The sequence below is a fragment of the Puma concolor genome, chromosome A3, assembly GCF_028749965.1.
Source record: "Puma concolor isolate L17-30 chromosome A3, mPumCon1.1.hap2, whole genome shotgun sequence".
Taxonomy (NCBI): Eukaryota; Metazoa; Chordata; class Mammalia; order Carnivora; family Felidae; genus Puma; species Puma concolor.
Genome location: NC_141669.1, coordinates 54,839,782 through 54,866,568, shown reverse-complemented (window position 1 = coordinate 54,866,568; position 26,787 = coordinate 54,839,782). Strand labels below are relative to the sequence as shown.

The following is a 26,787-nucleotide window of genomic DNA, read 5'->3' as shown; positions in this document are numbered from 1 at the left end:
ATTTCAGTTGGGCACAAGGTTTTCTTTTTATGTTTTACTGCCTGAAGTTACCTGGGTCTTCTAATTAATAGGATTCTCTAGTTAGGGGAACATTGAAGCAATCGACATACTTGTTTTCTTATCATACTTTACCTGGTTGGCCTGAGTGTGAACGCCCATCGCACTCTGTATGTCTTTTACTCTTGAGAACCCTGAAATAGCTAGCAGAACCAGGCTTTGCCCCCAAAGCACCTGCTCTCAGCTCCATCCTCCGCCATTCTGAAAATGGCAGTTTTTGCATTGGGATAGAGATCTGGCCAGAGGCAGCCTTGGTTCTGGAAACGTCCACACTCCACCAAATGTTTTCTTTACTAGGCTTTGGTGGTAGTGCTGAAGTTAGCTTGGGCACTGGGCACTTCCCTGCCTGCAATGGCAGTTCTCATTACAACTCTGTGGTTGAAATGTCTTGCAAGCCATCTGAGTGAAATGGAAACTAGGTTTGTTACTGTAGTCAGATGTTCTTGGGCCAGCATGGACCCATTCCTGAATCATTTTTATATTAGAGATTTGACTACATCTAAATATGCTCCTCATTACACCTTCACTTCCAGCCTCCTGGATCTGGATATTTCTTTATGTCCCATAAGTGCACTGTTTAGGCAATGTTTTCTTTTCTTTGCTGGAATCATGAATTGGTGGGTACTTCTCTCAGTCTGATCCTTTATCATACTACAGGTAACAACATCCTTCCGTCTTTTCTACTGCTAAAACCAGCACTAGAGTTTGGAGGAGGACTTGGGAAGGAGAGCCTTCATGGGGTTCCTGCAAGCATTTCTTGGATTAATGTCACAGCTAAGGAGACATTCAAGTATCAAATCCTCTAATGTAAATGTTATCATTTTCTTGAGGGGACTCTCAATGCTATGATTGGACTGAGGGGGTCTGGGTTCCTAATCCCTTCCAAGGACCCCAGTGTTCTGGAGGAGATTGATTGGCTTTCCCAAGGTCCATAGAGATAGATAGATAAGGTTTAGAAGTAACTCCTCTGTCTCTGAAACTCAATTTTTTGGATTATTTGGTCAGTTCAAAGGGAATCTGGAAGAGACAGGAGCCAATATGTAGGCTTTAAATGCCACCTTGGACCAAGAGCTGAAGAGGAACCTGAGCCAATGTCAGATCCCACCAAGGCCTTGCCAAGGGGCTTTGAGGATGGCAAATGGCCAATGGGCCCAGAACCTAGGACAACCTGTGGTGACTCTGGAGCTGAGAGATGGGAGGGACAATTGTTGGAGCTGCTGATGTCTCTGTCTACAGGTCTTACCTGGCTTCAGTGGACAGTGACCATATTAGCATTGGCCTGAACAGACTGCGGCCAGATAATGATAGAGGTAAGCCCCAAATGCATTTAAAATTTTTTTAATGTAAAGTAAGATAATTAAAAATCATCCTTCTGGGTTCTCGATATCCGTTAATAATTTTTTTCCAGAAATATACAGATTCACTCACCCACTGGCAGTTTGATGAAGGTTTTATTTCTCCATCCAGGCTGTCGTTTGCCCTTCATGGTGTTAGGTAGTTAAGGCAAGCATCATGATGCCTGAGTGGAAACTGAGCCCCCATGAGGTTAAAGGAACCATTCAGAACCAGGTAAAGGGATTTCTCTCACACACTTCGTCACATAACATCATTCACTGAGAGAGCAAGCATGAGATGTGGAAAAGAGAGCTTTAATCTGCACAAATATTAAAAGCCAAGTCTTAGATGAAAGCCAGCTCCTCTGTTTATTCTCATTGTGTAGAGTATCAATGTTAGAGCTATAAATTCCCAATCACAAACACACAGAGTTATTCTTTATGAGACCAACGCCTTCCCAGGGCATTCTGAGTCTTTTAGTTAACCACACAAGGCAGTCAAATCAACAATGCTGTCTTTCATGCTTGAGCTCTGTAGAAGGGCCCTCCCTCCTCAGCTGTTCATCTCTTCAGTGGAAATTCCTCAGGAAACAACAAAACTCAGTGCAACAGCATCCCCCCAAAACCACACACCCCCCAAGATAAAAGTGCTCAGCAATCTTTAAGAACTTCCTAGGGAAGCAATACAGAGAGGAGCCTTCCCACTCAGATCTCCTCCAGCTTCCCGCTACATGCCCACCAGGGCTGGGTAGGAGCTTGGTCACAATACCTTAGCCCATTTCCCGGAGTATCAGTGTAGCAGAAAATATGGGCTGCTAGATTAAGCCTAGCTGGATTTAAAAACTGATCGGGGTCTTAGGGGGAAAAAAAAGAACTAATAATGCCTACTCTATTACTCAACAATGACAAACAACCACAGATTCTGAGTAGCATTCAATAATAAGCATTTATTTTCACCCATCTATGGTCAGCTAGCTGGGAATTGGCTGACCTGGGCTGGGCTGGGCTGAACATCTCTGCTTCGAGTTATGAGTCCAGCTGGCTCTCCAGTCTGTTCCACCTGTCTGCTCCAGCTGGAAGAGGCACCACCCCCCTGGGAGGAATTCTCATGGTAAGGACAAAAGCACCAGAGAGCATAGCCAACCATACTCTCAGAAACAATGCAAGCATATTTCAAACCCCTGTTTGCATGACATCTCCTATCTTTCCATGGGCCAAAGTAAGTCATATGACCAGGCCAAAAGTCAAGGAAGTACAGGGAGGTACAAGCCCTGTGCTTTTGTACAGGGAGATAATCCCCTTGTGAATTTCTCATGTGAGAAGCACCGAAAGGTTACATTGCAAAGAGCTTGGATCCAGGGCACAGTGAAGAATTGGAGCTGAAAAAAATCAATCTGCCACACTACTTTTTAGGGCTGTTGAAAATATCAAATGTAATAATGTATGCAAAGATGTTGTTGCATCGTGAGCATTTAATGACCATTTGTTTCATTCCATTCCATACATATGCTGTTACTCTCTGACTGAAGTTTATTCAGGCTGCAGTAGATGCCTGAAATCTGGCCTCCATCAGTTCCTGACCTCACTATTTGGGCATGTTTTTCCTTGCCTCAAAAAGTAGAGCTTAATTCTTACTTTTCAGATCTAAGCTGACCTTAATGACTTCCCTTAACCAACAGAGAGAGAATCAGAAGTAATGCTCTGAGAATTCTGAAGGTCACATATAAGAAGACTTCCCACCTTTGCCTGAGTCCCTTGGAATGCTCACTCTTGAGCCACTTTCTCAGAGAACCCAGTCACCAAGAAGCCCATGCCACCTGTGGAGGACACATGTACACCTGAGCTCCCAGCCGGCAGCCGTCATCATTTGCCAGTCTTATGAAGGGGCCATTTGGACACCCAGCCCAGTTGATCCTTTCAATGGCTGTAGCCAGCTGATACCTTGCGGTGACCACATAGGAGACCCCAAATTAGAGGTGCCCAGCTGAGCCCAAGTCAATCCACATTGCTGTGAGCAATGATAATCAATTTCCGTTAAAGTCATTACATTTTGTAGCAGTAGGAGACCAGAACGCTGGCCAATGCTAATATCTCCACTGGCCACTGAAGTCGGGTAAGACCATGGTGGACAGAGAACCTGACACTTGATAATCTTCCCTTTCATCTCTGATGCACCGCAGTTCACTCCTCGTTCTGGTCCTGCCTCCTCTTTACAGGACTGCCAATGTCCTCTGACGGAAGTTTTAGCACTAGCTCAGCTCCTTCCTCAGCCATTTTACTTCAAAGATAGTGACAGTGTCCACAACGTGCGAAGTAAACACGATTTGTTTGGCAGAACTCAGGGACAAGTGGACACACACAGGTTCAGTCCTCCCAGGAGCTGAAAGGGGACGGCTGTTGAGAGTTCTGTAAGCATTTACGTTTCCCCATCACTCCTCCTACAGGAAGACTCAGCCTCAGATGGACTGAACTGACCCTTAAGGCTTTTGACTCGTAGATAGTCTTTGCCTTTGACCCCAAACATACTTACTGCCATATTCAAGAGGCACTCTGAGAAGCTGATTCTCCAGAATTCTACATTGACCTTTCCTGTTTGATATGAGCTCTGAGAAACACAGGCTGACTTATGCGCAGCCATACTGGTGGACAACAAGGCCCTGGTGGATCTGGCTGCCTCTCAGACTCCATGAGGCCTCACCCGTCAGACTGGGGGCAGGGGCGGGGGTGTCCACAGGAACCCATTGACATTCTTGGAACCTGATGCAATTAGAACGCTTACCTTCAAGGGGTTCTTCCCTGTTTGCTTGCTCTGTAGATCTGCTCTGCAGAAATGATTTTGCAGTAAAGAAAGCAGCAACCCCATGTTTGAATTCAAGGATGTTTGGCCCTGAGATAGATAAGCCAAAAGAAGAAGCTTCTTCATCCACTTACCTAAACGCAATACAGTCATTTAAATGATTGAAAACATTACTTAGGTAGACTGTAAAATGACGAGACAAAACCAATGTCCTGGCAGTAGAATAAAGAAATGTTGAAGTAAACACTCTGTTATGCCAAAGCACTGTGCTATAAATGGAATCCAGAAAGCAAGTTCCCAGGAACTCAAGTAGTGGATGAAAATTGCACAAAAAAGATTATCAGGTTTAAACTTAATCTTTCAAAACGTCTTCTGTTCCTCATCTTCCCTCTTACAGATTTGTCTGCATCCTGCACACCGTCTCAAAGGGTCACACGGTGGAAAGAGCACAGATGAAAAAGCACAGGCCTGCATCCCAGCTCTATTGCCTATGGGCTGCATAGATGTTTAAAGAAAGTTAGTTGACCTCTCTGAGCCTCGGGTTTTCACTCATGAAATGAGGATCGTAATGTTGAAGTCATAGTTGTTATGAGTGGGACATGAAATACAACATCAGTGACCTCCTAGTAGAATTGCTGACATATACCAGTTCATTTCCTTGGCCCATGCTAACCTCTCCTTCTGTGCTCTGAAGGTCACCTTCCTCTTCATGCCAGCACTGCCTCTCTCCCCATCTCTCTCCCTCGTACTCTTTTTTCTCCTCCTTCTTCTACCTCTCTCTCTCCCTTCCTCTTTCCCTCTCCCTTCCTCTTTCCCTCCCCCTCCCTCTCTCTCCCTCTTTCTCTCTCCTTTCCTCTCTTCCTCTTTTCCTCTCTCTTCCTCTCCGTCTCTCCCCCACCCTCCCTTTCCCTCCTTCCCTCCCTTCCTCTCTTCCTCACTCTCTCCCTCTCCCTCTCTCCTTCCCTTCATTTTTCTCCCTCCTACCCTCTCCCTCCCTCTTTCTCCCTTCTTCCCCCCCTTCTCTCTCTCTCCCTCTTTCTCTCTCCCTCCCTCTCCCTCTCTCTCTCCCTCTAACCCTCAGCTTATACATTCCCTTCCTTCCTTCTCCAGTCCTGAATAGCAACTAAAGCAATTTCCCAACTTAACAAAAAATCACATAAATGAGCAAACACAAAATCTCCTTCAACCTTGCGGGAGCGTTTCTTTCCCCTTCCACCTCCGTTACCCCAGCCGTTACCCCTTTACAGCTACACAGTTAACCTGTGTACATCCACTGTCTCTCCTTCAATTTACTCTTTTTGTTTTCCAAACTATTTGATTTGTAAAACTTACTTTTGTGCTCTTATCTACATGAATATTTTTCCTACTTGTCATCATAGCCTACATATATTCTAAATGTTTCATGTAATAATGCACCATGAACACTTCCTCATGTTTTAGTCTTCACGTGTTTTATTTTTAATAGCTGAGTAATATACCATTTTGTTAATGATCCAAAACTTTTTATTTATTTTTATCTTATTTTTTTTTTATTTGAGAGAGGGAGAGAGAATCTCAAGCAGGCTCCATGATCAGTGAGAAGCCAAACACAGGGTTCGATCCCACTACCCTGGGATCATGACCTGAGCCAAAATCAAGAATTGGATGCTCAACCAACTGAGCCACCCAGGTGCCCCATGACCCAAAACTTTTTAACTTTTGAAATCATTCTCCTAATGTTAGGAATTACTTTATATTTTAATTATAATTGGGTGTGGTTTTGTGTGTGTTTACTTATTTATTTACATATATTTACATATATAAAAAACAGTAACTTATAAATATTAAAGGCAACACTAAAAATCATGTATAGAGTCATATATACTATGTATACCTATGATATATATGTAGATATATTGTTTTTATGTTGCTTTTTAAGGTTGTATGTTTCCTGTAACATATACATATGATATATATGTGTGTATGTGTATAGATATGGTTTTTATTGCTTTAATGTTTATAAATTACTCTGTGCTCCATTTTTCAACTTTTCCATTTTTTAAACCATATTTTATAAATATCTCTGTGTATTGATATCTGATCCTTATGATTGTTACTTTTAAAGACAACATGGCATTCCATTGTGCTAATAACTATATAGAATGAAGCAAATTTAGCAGAATCTTTAGCAAAATCTGAAATATCCCATTTTAAAAAATATTTTAAGTTTTTACTCAAAATAATAAAAGCACATAGTTTAAAAACCAAACTGTCTAAAAGTACTATAACAGTGTTGCTGTTTTTTGTCCCATGAACCTCCATGGCTCCCAGGCCCCATCCCCTTTCCACAATTTAGCTAATTCTGGCATTTACACATTGCCATGTTTCCAAATGATAGGTACACACTGACCTATTTTGATTCATAAATCTCAAACATTCTCCACTGACTTTCTATTTTAGAGGTAAGATTTAGCTCACCTGTGTCAATCACATCAAGGTAACTATCGATTTCTTTTTCCTCTGTGGCAGTATACTTTTAGATCTTTGTTCTCCTATATGGATTGGTACCATCAGCATCCTGGGATGTCCCTTTGCTGTCATTCTAAGAATTCTTTGCCTTTGTCTTGAGTTGGTACATTAGTCAGTGTTCTCCAGAGAAATAAAACTAACAAAATATATATAGAGAGAGAATCTATTTTGGTGAGCTTTCTTTTAAGGAATTGTCTCATGCAATTGTGGGGGCTAGAAAATCTGAAATACGCAGAGTAGGCCAGCAGGCTGGAGTCCCAGGGTAGTGTGGAGGCAGAATTTCTTCTTTTTCAGGGAACTTCAATCTTGTCTCTCAAGATCTTTAAATGATTGGATAAGACCTATCCACAGTATGAAATGTAATCTGCTTTATTCAAAGTCTACTGGTTTAAATGTTAATTACAACTAAAAAATACCTTCACAGCAACATCTAGATTGATGTTTGACCAAACAACTGGGCACCATAGCCTGGCCAAGTTGACAGATAGAATTATCCGTCACAGTTGGGCTCTCTGTTTCCTTGGTATTACATCTTCCCTCTTTGGTTTACTCCTTTATGTTGCTGGAGCTCCTCCAGTACCATCTTGAGAAAGTATAGAAATATGTGGCAGGAAAATTTCTTGATATCTTCTGTGTTTGAACATGTCTTATTCTATGCTGACATTTTATTGATAGTTGGCTGTGTGTAGAATTCTGGGCTGTAAATCATTTTCTTCAGAAGTTCAAAGGCTCGATTAACTAATGGATTCAGATGTTACTGTTGAGGAGTCCAAGGCTGTTCTGATTCCTGTTCCTCTGTGTGTGACCTCATTTTTCCCTTGAGAGTCCTATGAAACCTTGTATCTGTCCTAAATTTCCTTAAATTTAACAATGAGCTTGAAGTAGATCTATTTTTTAGCCCTCGTTCCAGAGACTCAGAGGGTCCTTTCCAAACTCCAAACTCATGTCCTTCATCCAAAAAATTTTCTTTGTGATGATTTCTTCTTTTCTCACATTTTATAATTCTGTTACTCAGATGCTGGAACTCCTGCCCTTGTCTGTTACTTACTTAGCTTATGTTCTCTTGTCATCTTCATCTCATTGCTTTTTGTTTGTTTGTTCATTGTTTTTTGGTTTACGGTTTTTGGGGTTTTTTTGTTTTTATTTTTTTATTGTATTTGTTTGTTTTGCTTGTCTTCAAGACTATTTTCCATTTTTTCTGTTGATTTTTTTCTTCGATTTTACAATTGTGCTTTAATTAGTAAGAGTTCTCTCTCTCTCTCTCTCTCTCTCTCTGAATGCTCCTTTTTTCCTGGCATCATTTCTACCTAGCTCTTTTCATGAAGGTCACCAAAGAACTCCTGGTTGTTAAATATTTTTTAAAGTTTATTTATTTATTTTTGAGAAATAGAAAGCACAAGTGGGGGACAGGAAGAGACAGAGGGAGAGAGAGAATCCCAAGCATGCTCTGTGCTGTCAACACAGAGCCTGATGTGGGCTCGATCCCACGAACTGTGAGATCATGACCTGAAATCCCAAGTTGGATGCTTAACCAACCGAGCCACCAGGTGCCCTTCCTGGCTGTTAAATCTAATGAATAGTTTTCAGTTTTTATATTCTCATACTCTCTACCCCAACTGAGACTCATGACTATTCCCTTCTAGAAATGTCTTATTTCCCTACTTGTCTCCTCTCTGTGGAGCTCTGTAAGACTGCTAGTATATTCCCCTGGGCTCTATCCTTGACTCTCACTTCTTATCATTGTCTTCACTAGCCCAGGGTAATATGCAAGCTTCCACTTATACACTCATGGCTTCAGCCTAAGCATCGTCCCTGTGTGTAAGAATCACATATATAAGTGTCTTTCACATTCTAGTTTTCCAATTAAATATGAAGGACTATCAACTAAGAGTGAAGGAGGAAATATTGAAGACTTTGAGAGTTTGAAAACACTTTCTCAGAGAGGAAGGAAGTAACCCAACTAAAGATACATAGTAGGACCATCAGTATATAACTGAACTATCGCAGTGATGAAGACTAAAAAATATAGCTATTGCTGCTTGCATTTTATGTTAGGAGAACCTGGTTTAGGGGAAACTATCAAAATGTGGAAAAAGTATTCCAAAAACGCTACTATATATGCATAGAGTTTGCCAGATGTGGATGTTTTTCTTCCTCTTTTTTTCCCCCTCTTTCCCACAGTCTCGGAATTGACCACGTGATTAAGAACAGCATTTTAAGCTGATCTTATTACTAAATTTGTGATGAACTCCCTCCATACTTCAAGTTTATAGTTTCTGTTTTTGAGACACCAAATTATAAACTTTTCTTTTCTACCACTTGATTTCCACCTGCCTCTGGGCAAATCTGATTTGTAGAGGACAGTATTCTGGGAATGGGTTTTATTTCTTCCTTGTTAGCTCTTAGATTTGTAACAATGACATTGGATTTTTTCCTCCATTTCAACTCAAGATAATTCTTCTGTGCTTTAGGGGCTTTTAGTCATTTTATGTGTTTATTGACTGACTTTGCTATGTTCTTTGGCTTAAACTCACACTTTAAGTGCCTAAATTTATGACCATGATTAAGACTTCACAGTAGATCAGTCCTCAAACCTTGATGACAAATATGATTGAAAAGAAAACAAACCTGGGTAGTAGCACCATCCATGTCTTGAGCTCTACCTATTTTGAAAGGAGACATCTCTAGCTTCGGGGATCAGTCCTATCCTAGCAGGTGTAGAGGCCCTCTCACAATGAACGACATAGGACTTCCCCCTGTTACTTTGGTCACAGTAAGGGCAAATGCTTTCATATTTGAGGTTCCAGGATGAGCCTGCTTCTTAGACACCTACCTTGGACACACATTTAATCGAGCCTGAAAACCTATGCCAGAAAACTAACCTAGGTCTGACTACCTGCCAAGCAGTTCCCTAAGGAGTCAATGCTCAGAGGCAAACTCATGAGGTGAATGCATACCTTGTTACTAGTTACAGCTGTACCCCCAAGCCCTTCTGTACCCTGGTGAGCTGTGATGGATTATAAATAGGGACAAGGATCCTGGGGATTCCTTAAGTAGCCCAGACCTTGCTTCTTTGCCATGGGCTCCTTCCTGATCACTTTTAGATCTACTTAAGGAAGGAGTATCTCATTACCAGTAGGAAAAAACATTTGTCATGTCTTAACTCATTCACATCCTGAGACAACCCAAAGAGTTATGGTTCAACAGTGCATCTCTGAAGATTCCATTATGTCAGACCTAGTTATCCTTGGAATTGGCATGGTAGGGCAGAAGGGACATGTTGAGTTTCCTCTAGAAGAGAGATTAAACACACTGTTGTACCAATACCTTCTTATGCATTTGTATATCCCAAGTAAATTATGCAAAGTCCAAGTTTTATTCATCGTTGTATCTTCATGTAGGCATAGGGCCTGCCCTAGAGTAGGTATCCAAAAACTATTTTTTTAATGAATGAATGAGTTAATAAAGAGACGGAATAAAGATTCTTTTCTATGGATTGTTAGATCTCAAAAAAAAAAAAAAAAAAACAGCACCAGAAAAAGTGTCAATTATTATAACATTAGATCTCAAAAACCAGCATCAAAAAAAAAGCACCACTGATTATAACCATTTTCTCAGACGTTTCTTTAGAGTTTAGCTATGTAGCATTCTTGGCTAGCAGAAACAGCATTGCTGCCAATAGATTTTTGATAGCTCCAAAGTATTTTTTCTGTTTGTTTTCTGCATGTATCCTAGGAAATCTTCAATTCCCAATAGTTCCTAGATGAGCCCAAATCTTCACCTTTGCATTTCTCAGAGTTGATAATATGAATGTCCATGGTACAGAAACAGCTTTGTTTCATGGGTGGTAGAAAACTCAAACACCCTGAAAGTGGTTCTTCTAAATTATTCTTCCCAACTCTAGAAGAAATTCACATGCTATTTCCCAGAATCTCACAATAACAATAAAAGCCAACACTTATTGTGTGTTTCCTGAGGGCCACACATGACATGCATGATCTCACTGAAACCACGTAACAACCCAATAAGGTAGGTAGTATTTTTAACCTCATTTTGCAGATGGGAAGCTATGTTATGGACAAGTCATGTAACTTGTTAGTAATGTCACCCTGTTAGTAATTTGCCCCAAATAGGCTGGTGTGCAATTACGATGTTAATTAGTATGCTTTCCTGACCAGTACACAATTTATGGGAATTACCATTAATTCAACAATAAATCTAATCAGAGCTGCGTGTGTGAGGCAAGAGGGAAAAGAAATTGGTCACTGTATGATTGTGTGTGTCCCTGAAACCCCCATATCTATTTCTGATATTGTACAGATACATGAATCTTGAAAAAGCTTCCATTGGTTATTACAGAGTGAGTAAACTTCTTTGTCTCCATCTTCCCCGTACCCCTTCCAAATATTCTTATCCATATACATATTCACACATGGTGAGAACCACTGGATTCTCTGGCTTGGGCCTTGGACACATTAGCAAAAGTGTCAAAGGAGTTATGGGCTTGACAGGCCTGGGTAGATTTCTTCTGATATCTTCCACAGTAAAGTGGTCTGAAGTCTCTGAATAAGACTTTGGTCTTAAATATGCTTAAATATGCCAGGGTTGAGCAGAACGAGGCAAAAAAAAAAAAAAAAAAAGGCTTATATTGGTCTTGTGTTTAGCTTTTTGCTAGCCTTGAGTTGTCTGATATAGTCTTTCATTGGGCATTTGTAAACTCTGGGCTTGTCAAGACCCTAGACTATACTGGTCCATTTTATCCCTCCTCTGGGTTCTAGGTTGGATTGGCCTTTTCTCTGATCTAGATGAAATGAACATTTTATTCAGCGAGGTTTTGAGTCCTTATGAGGATCTGCAATGGATTTTTAGGATATGTTGGCACGAGTTATGGATTATTCTCTTGGTTGAGACCTTGTAGGAATGTACCTTCCTACAAGCAAGCTGTGTTTGCTGTGTTAAGCTTTGAACTTTGGCCAGACTCTAGCAAGATCAGGCTAAGAGTGAGTTGGTGATTAAACTTCATGCTGGGCTTAGATGTGACTTAGGATGGATTGTGATGGTCTATAGGTTTAAGTGAGCTGTGTTGTAAACCAGACTAAACAGGATCTGTCTCTGGGCTGACATTGAATAATATATGAAATTAGCTCATTTTTTTTTTTTTACTCTGAATTGATCAGAGTTGGGTTGAGGCTGTGTTTAATAAGTTCTACTTATGCATTTGGGTGGCTGTTAACAGGATTTCAGGATGTGTATGGAACTGCCCTAAATTGAATCATGGGAGGTACTGGATTAAATTGATTTTCAAGTTAGACTGGGCTGGGCTTTGGGTAGGGTTATTAATGGAATACTGGACTCAATGAGGCTTTGACTGTTTCTGAGCTGAGGTTGTGAATAACCTGGCCTATGCGATGCCATTAAGGTATTTGCTCTAGGTTATGATTTTGCCCTTGGGCTTAGAGTCATTACTAGTACCTTTGCTTTTCCTTTGACCAAAAGCAATTATTTAGCTAATTTAGATTCTTTAGAAACTTTGTTGTTCTGAATGATAAATTCCTTCTAGGAAGGCTGCCTTGGCTTTTTGCAAACAGAAGTCCTATGGAGGACAAGCATGAAGGAAATATCATGACAATGAAAGACTATTTTTACTAACTGATGTTTTGCCTTAGGAAGTTTTGGGGTGCCACCAAAACCCAAAGACCAGTGGGACCTGCAAGAACTTGGCAAACATTGGACCTACTTGGTTGACCCAAAATATGGTACAAGGTGTCAGATATGTACACATTCTGTTCTTATTGTGGACAAATATTTCTAAGGAAAAAATTTCCCAAGTTTTCTTGGGTAGTATGTGTTATCTGCAGCATTTTCCAGAACTTGTGTCAAGAACACAAATGATTTAGTGTCCCTGAGACTCTTGAAGGTTTTTTTTTAACTTTTTTTAATGTTTATTTATTTTTTAGAGAGAGAGACACACACACACAGAGCATGAGCAGGGGAGGGGCAGAGAGAGAGGAGACACAGAATCTGAAGCAGGCTCCAGGCTCTGAGATGTCAGCACAGAGCCTGACGCAGGGCTCGAACCCACGAGCTATGAGATCATAACCTGAGCTGAAGTCGGACACCCAACCGACTGAGCCACCCAGGCGCCCCGAGACTCTTGAAGGTTAAACGGCAATGTTATCAAGACAACAAAATTTGCTTTTTGACAGCTTGGCAAAAGGGGCTTAGTCACATATTGGAGGTGGGGGGCAAGTATGGGACAGCAAGTCGCTGGAGGCCTGTAAACAGGCAGGTCATTCTTAATTCTACCTCAAAGAAGGGAACCTGGAATAGTCAATTACAACAGTAGTGCACGACCAAACCCTTAAGATGATCAGTCTTGTAAGGCAAAAACTCTCCAATCTTTTGGAAGGCAGGGAACTTGAAATTCCTGGTATCCTTAAGTATCCTGGGATCCTTCCTTATAGCATTCAAACATTCAAACATTCAAACATTCACAAGTTACCACTTATCCCACTCTATACTTGAAAGAGAAGTTCCCCTTCCTAATAACCCAGTGCAGTTCAACATCCAAAAGCACTACATCATTGGAATCTCCTTGGTGACACAATGACACGTTTCACATCATTGGGTTTTTCTTGGGGCTTATCCCCTTGACTTACACAACATGCGACACTCTTGACTGCTTCTTCCTCCAGGAAACTTTCCCTTGCCTTAGTTTCCAGGTTACCATTCAAATGCTTCCATGTACATGATTAGTTTGCCCTTGCACTTCTCCAACTCCAGAAACTTTTCTCCATAGCCTCAGCATCACAGTCTATACCGTTCTTCCACTGACTTGACTTTGAGGGGCAGAGGAGTTACTTCTAAACCTTATCTACTACTTCAGATTCCATGTCTCCCCCTCTCTCTACCCCTCCCCTGCTCACGCTCTGTGTCTCTCTGTCTCTCAATAATAAATAAACGTTAAAAAAAATTTAAAAAGTGGGGGGGCACCTAGGTGGCTCAGTTGGTTGAGCAACCAACTTCAGCTCAGGTCATGATCTCACAGTTTGTGAGTTCGAGCCCCACGTCGGGGTCTGTGCTGACAGCTCAGAGCCTAGAGCCTACTTCAGATTCTGTGTCTCCCCCTCTCTCGGCCCCTCCCCTGCTCATGCTCTGTGTCTGTCTCTCAATAATAAATAAACGTTAAAAAACAATTAAGCCTTATCTATCTATCTCTGTGGACCTTGGGAAAGTCAGTCAATCTCCTCCAGAACACTGGGATCTTTGCAAGAGATTAGGAACTCTGACGCCCTCAGTCCAATCATAGCATTGAGAATCCCCTCAAGCAAATGATAACATTTGCATTAGGGCATTTGATACTTGGATGTCTCTTAGCTGTGACACTAATCTGGGAAATGCTAGCAGGAAGCCAAAGAAGATTCTCCTTCCTAGGTCCTCTTCCACCCCATTTCCCGACATGCTTTAATTATAAGGCTGCTATACCCCAACAACCAAAGGAAAATGTTGCCAGTTCAAAGAAGCTGATGTCTCCCCCTGTAGACTTGTTGAGCCATCACATTGCTAATATACCAGGAGCTTCATTCACCCCTGTTATTGACTCTGGATATCTTTATTCTACTTTAAAGATATGGAGGAGCAAGAGTTGTGCAGTTTAGAGTATTTTAATCTCCTCCCAATTATTTTTTCCTGAGAGCAGTGATTCCCAAAGTGTAGGTGTCAATAGGTGTTATTTGAAAAGAACAGTTTCAGGATTGAGCAAGTCTAGGAAATACAGTTAAAGTTTAAAAAAAAGTTATCAAAGCTTTAATGTATAGGTATTTACTAGTTATCTATTATTGCATAACAAATTAACCCCCAAATTAGAGGCTTAAAACACTAATAAACCATAATTATCTCAAAATTTCTGTGTGTCAGGACTCTGAGATTGGCTTAGTTAGGTGGTTGTGACTTGGGGTCTGTCATAAGACCGCAGTCAAGATGCTGACCAGGGCTGCGGTCATCTCTCAGCCTGACTAGGGCCGGAGGGTCCACTTTCAAGATGAGTCACTCACATGGCTGGCAAATTGTTGCTGGCTATCAGCAGGGCATCTCAGCTCCTTGCCACATGGATGCCTCCATACAGCCGCTTGAGGGACCTTTTGACATGGCAACGGGCTCCTCAGAGCAAGTTATCCAAGAGAGCTAGAAGGAAACCACAATATCTTCTATGACGTAGCCTCAGAAGTCACACGTCATTTCTGCAATACCTTATCAACTACACACAAGTCAGTCTTATTCAGTGCGAGGAGGGGAGGGTGTGTTTGAATACCAGGGAAGGAAGGACATTGAGGATCATATCGGAGGCAGGGTAGTGCAATGCTTTATGAATCCCCGAAACTTATCTGACGACAAAATTACCGTTTAATGAAGCATTCCGAGACACTAGGATTCCATGGTACACTGGTGGGGGGAAACCACCATGGATGGTAAGTGTCTTAGAGGATCACAAATGGAGGGGAGAAATCATGCTGGAAAATGGAGTGTTAAGTGTGCACTGAGGACTCTCCAGGGGGCATCTATGAAGCTAAAACTGAGTTCCTGCCTTGATCCGCTCTTCCCTGCCAGTCCCAAACTATTCGGAAGGTCTATACTCTTGTGAGCTGTTTACTCTCTCTGCCCTAATAGGGTGAAAAAGTCAAAGTTCACAGGCTGAAAAGAAGAACTTCTCACAGAGTCTCCAAAATCTGGAGATGGAGACAATCTAGAATGCCCGGCTGTTCCACGCCGGGAGCAGCCTTTTCTTTGGGACTGTTTATGCTATTCCCAGCCACGTCACTGGACCCCTACAGTCTCTTTTATGATCTGCACTAATAGTGCAGTAAGGTCACTGGAATGAATCAGATCACAAAGGCACCGTTCATCTCTACTTCATTTGCACAATGGCTCCTTTGCAAAGGTCCCAGCCCCAGGGTCAGAGCCAAGGTGCTTGGAGGAAGTAATTTCTCATCAAATGTTTACAGTGACCTTATCAACAGACGCAGCGTAGGAAAGCAGAGGACAGGGATAAAAAGGCTAGAGAGTGAGCAAGAAGTAGGAGTGGGGAAGAAATAACGGAGAATGAAAGGGAAGGTGCATGAGAAGAAGGAAAGAAGGAGAAAACACGCACAACCACACTCACGCGAAAGCCAAAGGGCGCTTTCGCCATCTTCGGCCACAAGGTGGCACCCTTTGAACTTTCTTTCCGCCCCCCAAAAAAGGAGAAAGGGAGGAGAGAGTGGGGCAAGAGGAGGGAGAAAAGGCAAGGCAGTCTCCCAACCAAGAACAATCTGAAAACCCACCCCATAATATTTAAAAGCTGGGACAAAGAAGCGTCAGGACGAAGCTGCTTCCATTGCAAAACGTCAGCGCAGCCTCCCGAGCGGTCCGCCGCCAGAGTCTGGAGCAGCCCCTTTAAAAAAGCGGAGTACAGTATTGGGATTTTTGAAAACTGAAACCTAGAAACAGAATCGAAGCGGAAACCAGAAGGAAAGCCTTGAACTCCTCCAGACAATTGCTTCCGGGGAGTTCCAGGAGCGCGAGGGGGAATAAAGGGCCCGCGAGCAGGGCCCCTCGGATGGCGCGTCCCTGAGGGTCCAGACGAATTCGAGGCGCGTGGGAAGCAGAGGTCCCTACCCTCTCCCTGGGCTGCAGGTCATGGCCACCGTGGAGCAGAAAGCCCTCGGCATTGGCTTCAAGTGTCTCTCCTTGGCCACTTTTGTGCTCATCTGCGCCGGGCAAGGGGGACGCAGGGAGGAAGGGGGTCCAGCCTGCTACGGGGGATTTGACCTGTACTTCATTTTGGACAAGTAAGTGCCATGAGTTGTTGCACCCTGCGCTCGGCTGATGATGCTCGCTGCCGGGCTGGGCTTGTTGGCAGCGAGGCTTTGAGACAGGCACGCGTCTCCAGGGACCCAGAGGGACCGCGGGGGTGGCCGAGGCCCCGCGCTTCGCCTCTGTCGGGGAGCGCGCCTCCCCATCCTTCTTCGCTGCAGCGGGAGCCCGCAGGGGCGTCGCTGCTGGTTCGAGGGGAAAACCTACTTTCCGCCTAGCTTTCTGTGAATGAGGAGCCTGCAAAGGAGTGTGAGGATGTGTTGACCTAATACGTTTCTGTGAATCTTTTCCATTTGCTTTAGAAACCTGGTGAGAAGGGCGTGCTTTGGAGAGGCAGAACTTCCAGGCAAGGCTGGAGTGGGCTTTTGAAAGTCAGTCCTGTCTTTGAAAACAAACAAACGACAACAAAAAAAACCCCACATTCTGTCCTGCATAATACATTGCCTTTGTTCCTAATAATACAGTGCACGCTGACTGGGCAATTAGTGAAAATATAAGGCGGATTTCTCAACTTAGACACTATTGGGTTTTAGGCTGGGGAATTCTTTGTTGGGCACCCTTGGCCTCTCCCAGTAACCCCATACTTCCCCGCTCCATGCTCCCTCTCTTCTGCCCCCTTTCCCCCCTGTCCCGCATTGGTAACAACCAAAATTGTTGCCAGACATTGCCAAAAGTCCCCTGTGGGTAAATTCCCACCTGCCCTACCTTGGCTTGGGACCTCGGATACAGACTGAGTCAAGTTCTTGGTAATTCCACTGGTGGGCTACCTGGGAGGTGCAGGAGCCCTGGTTTCCTTAACAAAAAGGATAAGAGTTAGACTTCAGGTCTGCTCAAGGGAGAGCTGAACTCTCACCAATTAAACATTTCCCAAATCCCCTTAGATTTGCCAAGCCCACAGTCATTCCAGGAAGCTTTATGCTATCTACTAAAATCCAGCTTCAACAATAAAAGCCCCTCAGAGAAGATCCATGCTCATTAAAACTATGTGAGCTCTCTGGTGCCAGGAGAGGCGCTTGCTGTTAACAGTGGTGGGGAGATGAATTTCACAGACTGGAAAGTATTTGGGAGTTGGAAAAAGAGTCCCGCAAAATAAGCTGGCCAGCTAGACACCAAATGTGCTTTGCAGTTGCCCCTGGAGTTTGATTTTTCCGTAAGGGCTGTTTTGAACTCCAGATTCTTTGGATGAAAAATGAAATCTCTTTCTTAGAGATTTATGAGAAGGTGGATACTGAGAATATACTCTAATACTAAGAAATGGAATTTCTTTTGTTACTTCTAGTGGCTGGGGGCAGAAGCTCACAAATTCAGAGACTGTCTGAAAGCAGTCAGAGGTGCCCATCATGGTGCTTCCCCCCCCCTCCCAAAAAAAGGCAGTTCAGAAGGACAAACAGGAAGACTTGAAAAAATGGACAGAACCACCATGCCCCTGAATGGATTGACTCCACACGGGAGAGATAAGCAGTTCTCCCCCAAATTAATTTGAAGTGAATTAAACATTTAAATCAAAGTTCTGTAGGAATTTATTTTGGTGGTGAGAGGAATTTAATAAAATGACTCCGCCTTTATCTTAGAGAACAAAAAAACTGGTGAAAAAGAGGTAAAACATTTTTAGAGAAAGATAGTGAAGAAGTACTTATACCTCCAAATATTAAAATGTATTACAAGGCAAATGATTACAAACAGGATGGTAAAGGCCAAAGAATAGGTAGACAGAATAGAAAATCTAGAAGGAAATCCAAGAACATGTGAGCATTTAGTGGAAGTTCAAGTCAGTGGGGAATTAATTTGTTACTTTAAAAAACGATTCTTGGACAAATGGTTGGTAACATGGGGGGGGGGGAAGTGACATTTTTGTTTTACACCACAAACCAAAGTAAATTCCAGAAGGACTGAAAATTTAAATGTTTGCAATGAAAGGATGAAACAACCGGAAGAAAATTTAAACAAATATTACTGTAACCTTAGGTTTAGAGCTTTTAAAACAGGAGGACAGAAACAACAAAGAAAACTATGAAAATATTTAAATATGTTCAAATTTTCCATTTCTATAAGTGAAAATATGTCAGAAATAAAAGATAAGAAGCTACAAAAACTTTGACAGCATAAATTATTGCTTAAAGATTGACCTTAATATATAAAAAGCAGTTTTAAAAAGATGATTCCAGGAGAAAATAGGCTTAGTACATAAATAATTCACCAAAAAACATATGAAAATCAGTAAATAAACAAAAAATTTCAACATCACTAGTAATCAAAGAAGTGAAAAAAGCAAACAAGATGTAATTTTTATTAAGTTAGTGGAGATTTTTTTTTTTAAACTACAATATTCAATATCGGCCAACTTGTGGGAGGAAAGCATTGTCATATCTTACTAAGGAAAATACAAATTTGCATGGTCTTTCTAGACTGGTGATGTCCAATAGAACTCTCCGTGATGATGGAAGTGTTCTATACCTGCTCTGGCCAGTATGGTGTCTACTAGCCATATGTAGCTATTGAGCCCTTGAAATGTGGCTAGTGTGAACAAGGAAGTGAACTTCTTATTTTATTTATTTTTAAACAATTTAAGTTTAAATAGCATGTGGCCACTGTATTGGATGGTGCAGGCAAAGAGGTAATTTGGCAACATGTATCAAATGCTTTTTTAAAAAATGGGGTTCTACTTTTCCATCTAACAATTCTATGTCCTAAAGGAAAAGTCAAATATACTCTCCAGCAAGTGACTAGATGTATGTTCATGGCAGTGCTGTTTATAATAATAAAGCTGAAAATTACCTAAATGTCTAACAACAGTGGATTTCTTAAGTTAGGCATGATATTAGCAAAGCATTGAATATGCAGACTGTGCATGCTTGTAAGATATTTTAGGAGAAGTATCTAATGCTCATGATGTACTCTTAGGTGAATATTATATTATTATGTACTCTTAGGTGTATTAATGTACCAATATTATGTACGTTAAGATTCTATCTTTGTAAAAAAAAAAAAAAAAGGTAAACACACACATGTGTATTTCTTGATTTACCTAATATGTAATAGTATTCCTGTCTGGAGGATAAGATTTTTAAATTCTTTTCTTGTGTTTTTCTGAACTCTCAAAATTTTCTACAATGGGCATATGTTACTTCTATATTCAACAAAAATAAGTTACTTTGACTTAAAAAAAATATTTCAAGTGTGAGGAGGTCTCTAACCAGCGTGCTGAGCCCCAAGCATATGATAATTATAGAGTCTGCTGCTTCTTTTGTATCTAAACCTGGAGAAAATTTCTAAATGCATCATGGGATGCTCTGCAGTGCATTGGGGACCCAAAACTGCTCTATGAAAGAAATAATGGGGGCCCCTTTGGAGGCACCTACCTTTATATTGAGGTGGACTCCTCTGACTTCTTTTAGTTGTCCAGTGGCTTGAAAAGAGAGGGTATTTTTGTGCTGAATGAAAAAATTGCTAGCACTTGATGGTGTGCACACTTCAGCTTGTGCTCTTCACCCAGGCTGATTTATACGATTGTTGAACATAGGTGGGGGATGAGCCCAAAGGCAGTGATTGCAAGAGGCCCCTGGTGGTCTCTAAGACATGGTCCTCTGTCCTAGAAAGAACAGTGCTGTCCAGCACCCAACCACAGCAGAGCGGAAGGGAAAAGAATGCTGACTCACTTTTTCCTTGGGCATCTAAGATACTTTGGCTGGCTACACACTGTCTACAGGCTGAAACTAAGGAATCCCAGGGCACCGAATTCACCTTTCTTCTCCCCACCCCTCAACTCCCTTTTCCCTGGTGAATGGTCCTCTTTTTTTCCATGACATTAAAACTCAGCCCATTCCACCTTTAAGCAGGATGCATCTCTGGCCTGGAGAGAACCCAGATTATACATTTAATGGAACGTCGTGTTTTCCCAACCAGGAGCAAGCCTTCATAATGATAACCTAGACTACCACAGTAACACAATAGGGCATTATTAGCGGCTTTGGCGATGGGGCTGGTGGACTGGGCTTCACAAGGCTTTATACTGATGGAATTTCATCTTCATTTAAACATGCTTTTCTGGTTACAGTCAGGAAAAGTAGATTGCTGGGAATTCAATCAGGGATTTGAGGAGTCAGATTTGGAAGGCTTTATGCAGAGAAAAACAAGGAGAAGCTAGCTTCCTTTCACTTTTCCAGGGGTCCTCTAAGATTCATGCATCCTGTTGAGTGGTCCATGGACATAAATGTACCTTTCCTCTCTCCCAGGGCTCCCCTGCTATGATACTATACATTTATGTATCATACATTGGTCAGTTTTATAGGGAATGGTTAGTTACTTAAATGGAAAAAGTGGATTTTCCATCATGAGTCTTGGGGAAGTGCTGGCTATATTCATGAGTGCCCTAAAGACTTCAAATAGGGGCAACTGGGTGGCTCAATCTGTTAAACATCTGACCAGCTCAGGTCACGATCTCACAGTTCATGAGTTTGACCCCCATGTCAGGCTCTGTGCTGTCAGCTCAGAGCCTGGAGCCTGCTTCTGATTCTTTGTCTCTCTCTCTGCCCCTCCCCCCACACATGCTCACGTGCGCACTGTCTCTCAAAAAAAAAAAAAAAAAAACACCACATTTTTTAAAATAAAAAAAAGGACTTCAAATATAGGATGATGTCGATAGCAGAAGGCGTGGAGGAGACAGGGGGCTGGAGGGGACAGTAAGCACCAAATAACTTTATTGATAGGACTTTCCAAAACCACAGCCAATAATATATCCTTGCATTTGTAAAGGCTCTCCACAGGCTCAGCATGTCTTCTTTTACCACTAGAGCCCTCTGCTATTTCCTTCCTGTTTGGTAGGAAGGGATTTTCTCTTTCTCTTCTCCTCATACAAGGAGACCCCATTGCCACTCGCCCAGAGTTCTACCCTCAGCACCACAATTGGATGATCCCATAGTGGTGATGATCTGTAGGACCATTACCGTGTGTTATACTCCAGGGACATGGCCGTTAAATAGATTCTTGTAGCATTAGACTGGGAACTTCACCACCGGGTATGGTATTGTTTTCCTGAGAAAATACTTCTGGGTTCCCAACTACCAACTTACAAAAGAAATCTTTAGAGTCAGAACTGAAGTCTCCTGATACTTACACATTCTCACAAGTGCCCCAAAGACAACTTTTCTTGGTAGCTAAGGCAAGCACTAGTGTCCTTAGTTTACTGATGAGCAAACCGTTAAACCTTTGTTCAACCCACTGGATTAAGTGACCTGCCCGAGGACCTAGGATTAGCTCATGACAGAGCTGGGCTGATGTCTGATCCTGACTCCGAGCCCCGCTTTCTCCACTCATCGCTGCCCTGTGTACTTGGGTTATAATGAGAAGCACATGGCAGTCCAACTAGAGGAACTGGGTGGGTTCCAGGAATGAAAAATCCCTGCATCAGAGTTTCAGTAAATGATGGTACATAAGGCAACCAACATTACTTAATTGAGGAACTACTGCTTTGCTAAGTCAGCTATAGTTGATTGAAAGTTTCAAGGACTCCAGCCCCCTGCAGCCCACAGAGATGAGAGCTGATGGCTAGGACTCTAAGGTGCATTCAGGATATCTGATTAGGATGCAGTTAACGGTCCAATAAATTGTTAATTTGTTCAGATTGAATCTGATGGAAAAAGGAAATTCAACTCTTGTAGACGTGTTGAATGTTTTCAGATGTAGCTTGTTTTCAGGAATACCTTGAAAGAGGGCTTTGAGTAATAAAAATGCAAAATTAGCTCTGAATAAGGAAAACAAAAAGTCCATTATAAGATATCTTGAAAATGCTACAATAATAGTTATGAGAGGCCTCATTTAAAGAAAAAAAAAATTTCCTCAGGGGCCAGGAATCAATCAATCTCTCCCTTTCTCTTCTCTTTCTTCCCTTCTTTTCTCTCCTTTTTTCCCTCCTTCCTCCTCCCTCCCTCCCTCCCTCCCTCCCACCCTCCCTTCCTCCCTTCCTTCCCAACTCTTTCTTTCTTTCTTTCTTTCTTTCTTTCTTTCTTTCTTTCGTTCTTTCCTTTTTGTATTGAAATGGATTTTATGGTTGGTTTTAAATGTTTCTCCAGTTAGGCTCCAGGTTTGAAAAGGATGTATTAGACTAGTTAATAGTTGGTAGAACTGCCTACAAATTGGAGATTGGCATATGGGTCAAAAATAAAAATAAATAAGGCATAGGTGTTTTGTTTTGTATTTCTGTCTGGATTAGCCAAGTAATTGCTTCTCGTTTCCTTAGCTATGGAGACCTGGTAAAACCCAGTGTCAAGTTGAGAATAGAATCCAAGAGTGTTGGAGGAAGGCGCCTGTCCTAAGATAACCTGTAATTATCTTCAAGTGCTAAAGGACTCCCAGAGGTCCAGAAACAAACTCTGGCATCCCTTAGCAAGGTTTGGCTGTCACATAAATGCAAACGGGATTTTCTCTCTGCTAATTTGGAATGTATGTCTATTTTTGATTTGTGGCCAAGAGACTGGATTTTGCCTTTCCCAGCGATCACTCAGCAACAAAAGACAAAATAAGTATTTGGACATCTCCTGACATGTTTCCCAGACATGCCAGTTTCATACTGAAAAAAGTAATCAGGTTTCTTCATTTTGGCTGATTCTTTCATTCATTTGGCATAAATACTTTCTCAGTTCCAATCACAAGTGTGTACTCAATTAAAGATATAGGTAACACAGTGTCTATTGCAAGCATGTCCCGTTCTGGGAGCTGCAAGGAATGGAAAAGAAGCAGGAAGCAGTTCCAGACTATTTGCTTTTTAGGCTGAAGGATATTAGAAGGATTCTAGGCAGCCAAAGCTAAAGGCTCCTGAGGATTTGGGGCAGGGGGCAAGTAAAGTCAATTTTAGATCAACAATAAAAAAAAATAGTAAGTAACATTTACTGAGCCCTTGCTACCTGCCAGACACTGTGGTAAGTGCTTTTCTTATATTACCCCATTTAGTTTTTACAACCACGTAAGGTTAGTACAGTCATGATCACCATTTGACACATGAGAAAATTGAGGTTTAGAAAGGTTAGCCAAGGTCACTCTAAGTGGTGAAACTCAGCCTCAAACCCAAGCCACTCTGACTCACGATCTACGCACAAAGCTGAAAAAAATCTAAACATGCAAATGAACGTTGAATCAATCAGGATAGGTTAAGTTATGCTGTAATAACAAACAATTCCCAAAATCTCAGTGACTGAAAGCAACAAAGGTATAAACTTTTGTTTATAATCTCTGCCTACTCTGCATGTTGGATGGGAGTCAGCAAGGGCTCTCTGCTCAGGGTAGTTGTTCTGGGAGCCAAGCTGGTGGAGACGTCATCTTAACACCAGCTTCCACCATGACAGCTACAAGAGAAGAAAATGCTGGAGGGTCTCTCACTGGCAATGAAATGCTCCAGCAGAAACCGATACACATCCTTCCACTCACAGCACATTGGTCAGAACTAGCTACTTGGCCTCAGCCTATGGAAAGAGGGTGAAAAAGGTCATCTTCCCATGTCTAAAAGGAGAGGAAAGCCAGATATGGGTGGGCATTAAAAGCCTCTACTGCAAACCTATAATTATACACGGGTTTGGCCTGAGTAAGCAAGAAAGGAGTAGTCACTGAGAGAGGGCAGAGATACATAAGACAGATGGGAAAGGGTTGGTTTTGATCTAGATCTTGTATTTATTCATCAACCTGGGATTCCTGTCAGACGTGATAGTTCAATCTGCCCATGAGGCAGTGATGGCTCCTGCTCTTTTTCCCCCTTCCCCATTCTTCCCACATCTTAGTGGGTAAGGAGTTAAATTAGATTAAATGGAAAGCAGAAATGGAGATTAGACAAGCTTTCCTGCCACCTTTGTATTACATGAACGTCTGAAAACTAAGAATCTCTTTTTCCATAGTTTATAGGATATGAGGGAACTTGGGAGGCTGGCAAGGGAGAGCAGTCCCCGGACACTGCAGCAGCTGAGCCCAGAGGATGCCCACGTATTGAATAAACTTATTCAAAGCTTAAATCAAACACCAAATGTGTTTCTCAGTGAGGGTGCTGTTGACAATGTTAGTAGGACATTTTTTCAATGTGGGGATCTGTAGGATGCTTAACATTACTGATCCTTGCTTTGTAAATGCCAATAGCCATCTTGATCGTTGTGATAACCAATAAATAAATGCTCCTACATTTATTTCTGAATGCCTTCTTATGAGATAGTACTGCCCAGGTCGAGAACCCCTGACTGAAAGACGGTCAGGTAGAGCAAGGCATGACAATGATGTTGATTCCTAGCATCCCTGGACTGCAGCTGGGCAGGATAAGCATTTTGTCTGGAAGAAATGGGAAGGTTTCATTGATAAGGACAAGTGGAAATTGTAGACCTTGGAAATGAATGTGTTCAACCAGTAGTTCTTTTTTTTTAATGTTTATTTATTTTTGAGAGAGACAGAGTGTGAGCGGGGAGGGGCAGAGAGAAAGGGAGACAGTCTGAAGCGGGCTCCAGGCTCTGAGCAAGTTGTCAGCACAGAACCTGACACAGGGCTCGAACTCACAAACTGTGAGATCATGACCTGAGCCGAAGTCAGACGCTTAACCTACTGAGCCACCCAGGGGCTCCTCAACCAGTAGTTCTTAACCAAGGGCCAGATCAGAACTTGAGAAGGCCAAGGCAAGCATGTATATTTTGGAAAAAATGCCCAGGTGATTCTGATGTGGGTCTCTCCCTCCCACAATAAGTGGTAAGAGTGAACAGGAAGACAAGGAAAGCTGCCCCATAATGATGTCCTTTCTCCTCTATGGTGAGATGTCACTGAGGCAGCAGGCACCTCAGAACTGGAGACCAAGCAGAGTTCTTATTTTAGGCAGTGGTAGAAAAGTCCAACCTGATGAGGAGAAGGAAGAGCAGAGATCAGACAGACTATGCACTGCCCTTTAGTGTTACCAGGCCCTATCATGTGTGCATATATATCTAAGCCGTGTATTTGCCAGTACAGTCCTTTGTTACCTTTCTATTGAGATGTCACACATGAAATGTGGCTCCAGTGCCTCAGGAGAATGAACCAAGGCTCAGGCATAAGCGTTAAGAAAGCCAACTTTGGAATCAGACATCTCTGGCTTTAAACACCAGCTCAGCCTTTTCACCAAGCTTTGTGACGTTGTTGAAAATTACTTAGCCTCTCTGAACCTCAGTCTTCTTACCAATAAAATAGGCCTTACATTTCTGCCTCACAGAAGTGTTATAGAATAACATTAGATTAAAACCTGTAATGAAGCATTTGGTATGTGAGTACCCAAATGACAGATGGTAATGGTGATGGTGATGCTGCTGCTGGTGGTAATTACCCCTGGAGAAAGAGGATGTGGGTCTCTAACAAAAGGCACCACCCTAGATTCCAGGCAGGACTATGTGGCTAGGAGAAGGGATACACCAATTTAATGCAGAATTTTCAAACCATGCTAAACTTCTGGAGGTCTCTGGTTCTCAAGGATTTCACATTTTAGTAGAAGAGACAAAGGGCTAGGGAAACAGAGTTGGTAAAATAATTTTGGGTGAGACGTGAGAGGCCTAGGAGGCTTCATAGAGGAGGTAACTTTGGAGCTGGAACTTGAACACTGAGCAGGATCTTGCCAGGTAACCAAGTAAAGAAGAAGACATTGTTCGCAAAGGGGTAACATACAGGATAGCAAAGTGACCCACCTCCCTTGTGGTGTAAACATGACAGGGAGAGTGACAGGAAAGAATCTAGGAAGAGTGGATTTTTTAATGTCAGCAATAGGTTATGGGATTAAAGTTTTCTAGAGACAAAAGTGGCAGGCTTCTATCTATATCCCACCTATTCTTGTAGTAGGAATGAGGAAGAGAATAGATGAAATTGAGAGCTCTTTTGTAGTGAGGAGCAACAGGACCTGATGAACATGGGATGTGGAAGAGGAAAGAGTCTTGAGAGAGTAAGGAGGAGGTTTCAGAAGGAAAGAAGGCTTGGTGTGGATGTGTTGAGTCTGAACATGTAGGGCGTTTGGGTGGAGATGCTGAGCAGGCAATTGGATTTATACCCTGAGACTGAGAATAAAGATTTGAGTGTTGTTAGCCCAAGGGTAGTAGTCGAAAATGTGGATATGAATAATAAATAATACCGAGATGATACCAAGATAATCTCAGGATTTTTAAAATGTCAAGAAGAGGTGGAGTTTATTGACAGAGATGGCCAGGGTCCAACCTTAGAGGAATTGCCAACAGGAATATCTGTGCCAAAGAAGAAACTCCACTA

The 26,787-nt window shown here is 42.1% G+C and overlaps 2 protein-coding genes across 3 annotated transcripts in view; one reads left to right on the top strand and one right to left on the bottom strand.

Annotated features, from left to right (window-relative positions):
- GKN2 (gastrokine 2) overlaps positions 1-26,787 on the bottom strand; it is a 112,990-nt gene that overhangs the window by 43,697 nt on the left and 42,506 nt on the right. The window contains exon 1 of one of the 2 annotated variants that reach the window (XM_086700958.1): positions 4,171-4,277. The exons of the other annotated variant lie outside the window; for it this stretch is intronic. Within the exon in view, the coding sequence (XP_086557084.1) occupies positions 4,171-4,254 (84 nt within the window). The 5' untranslated portion in view covers positions 4,255-4,277. Of the gene's footprint in view, positions 1-4,170; positions 4,278-26,787 lie in introns of those variants that run through there. 2 annotated transcript variants of the gene reach the window in all.
- Positions 15,985-26,787, top strand: part of ANTXR1 (ANTXR cell adhesion molecule 1) — a 223,029-nt gene continuing 212,226 nt past the window's right edge. Inside the window, exon 1 of the mRNA XM_086700957.1 lies at positions 15,985-16,523. Coding sequence (XP_086557083.1) covers positions 16,372-16,523 — 152 coding nt within the window. The 5' untranslated portion in view covers positions 15,985-16,371. The remainder of the gene's footprint in view (positions 16,524-26,787) is intronic.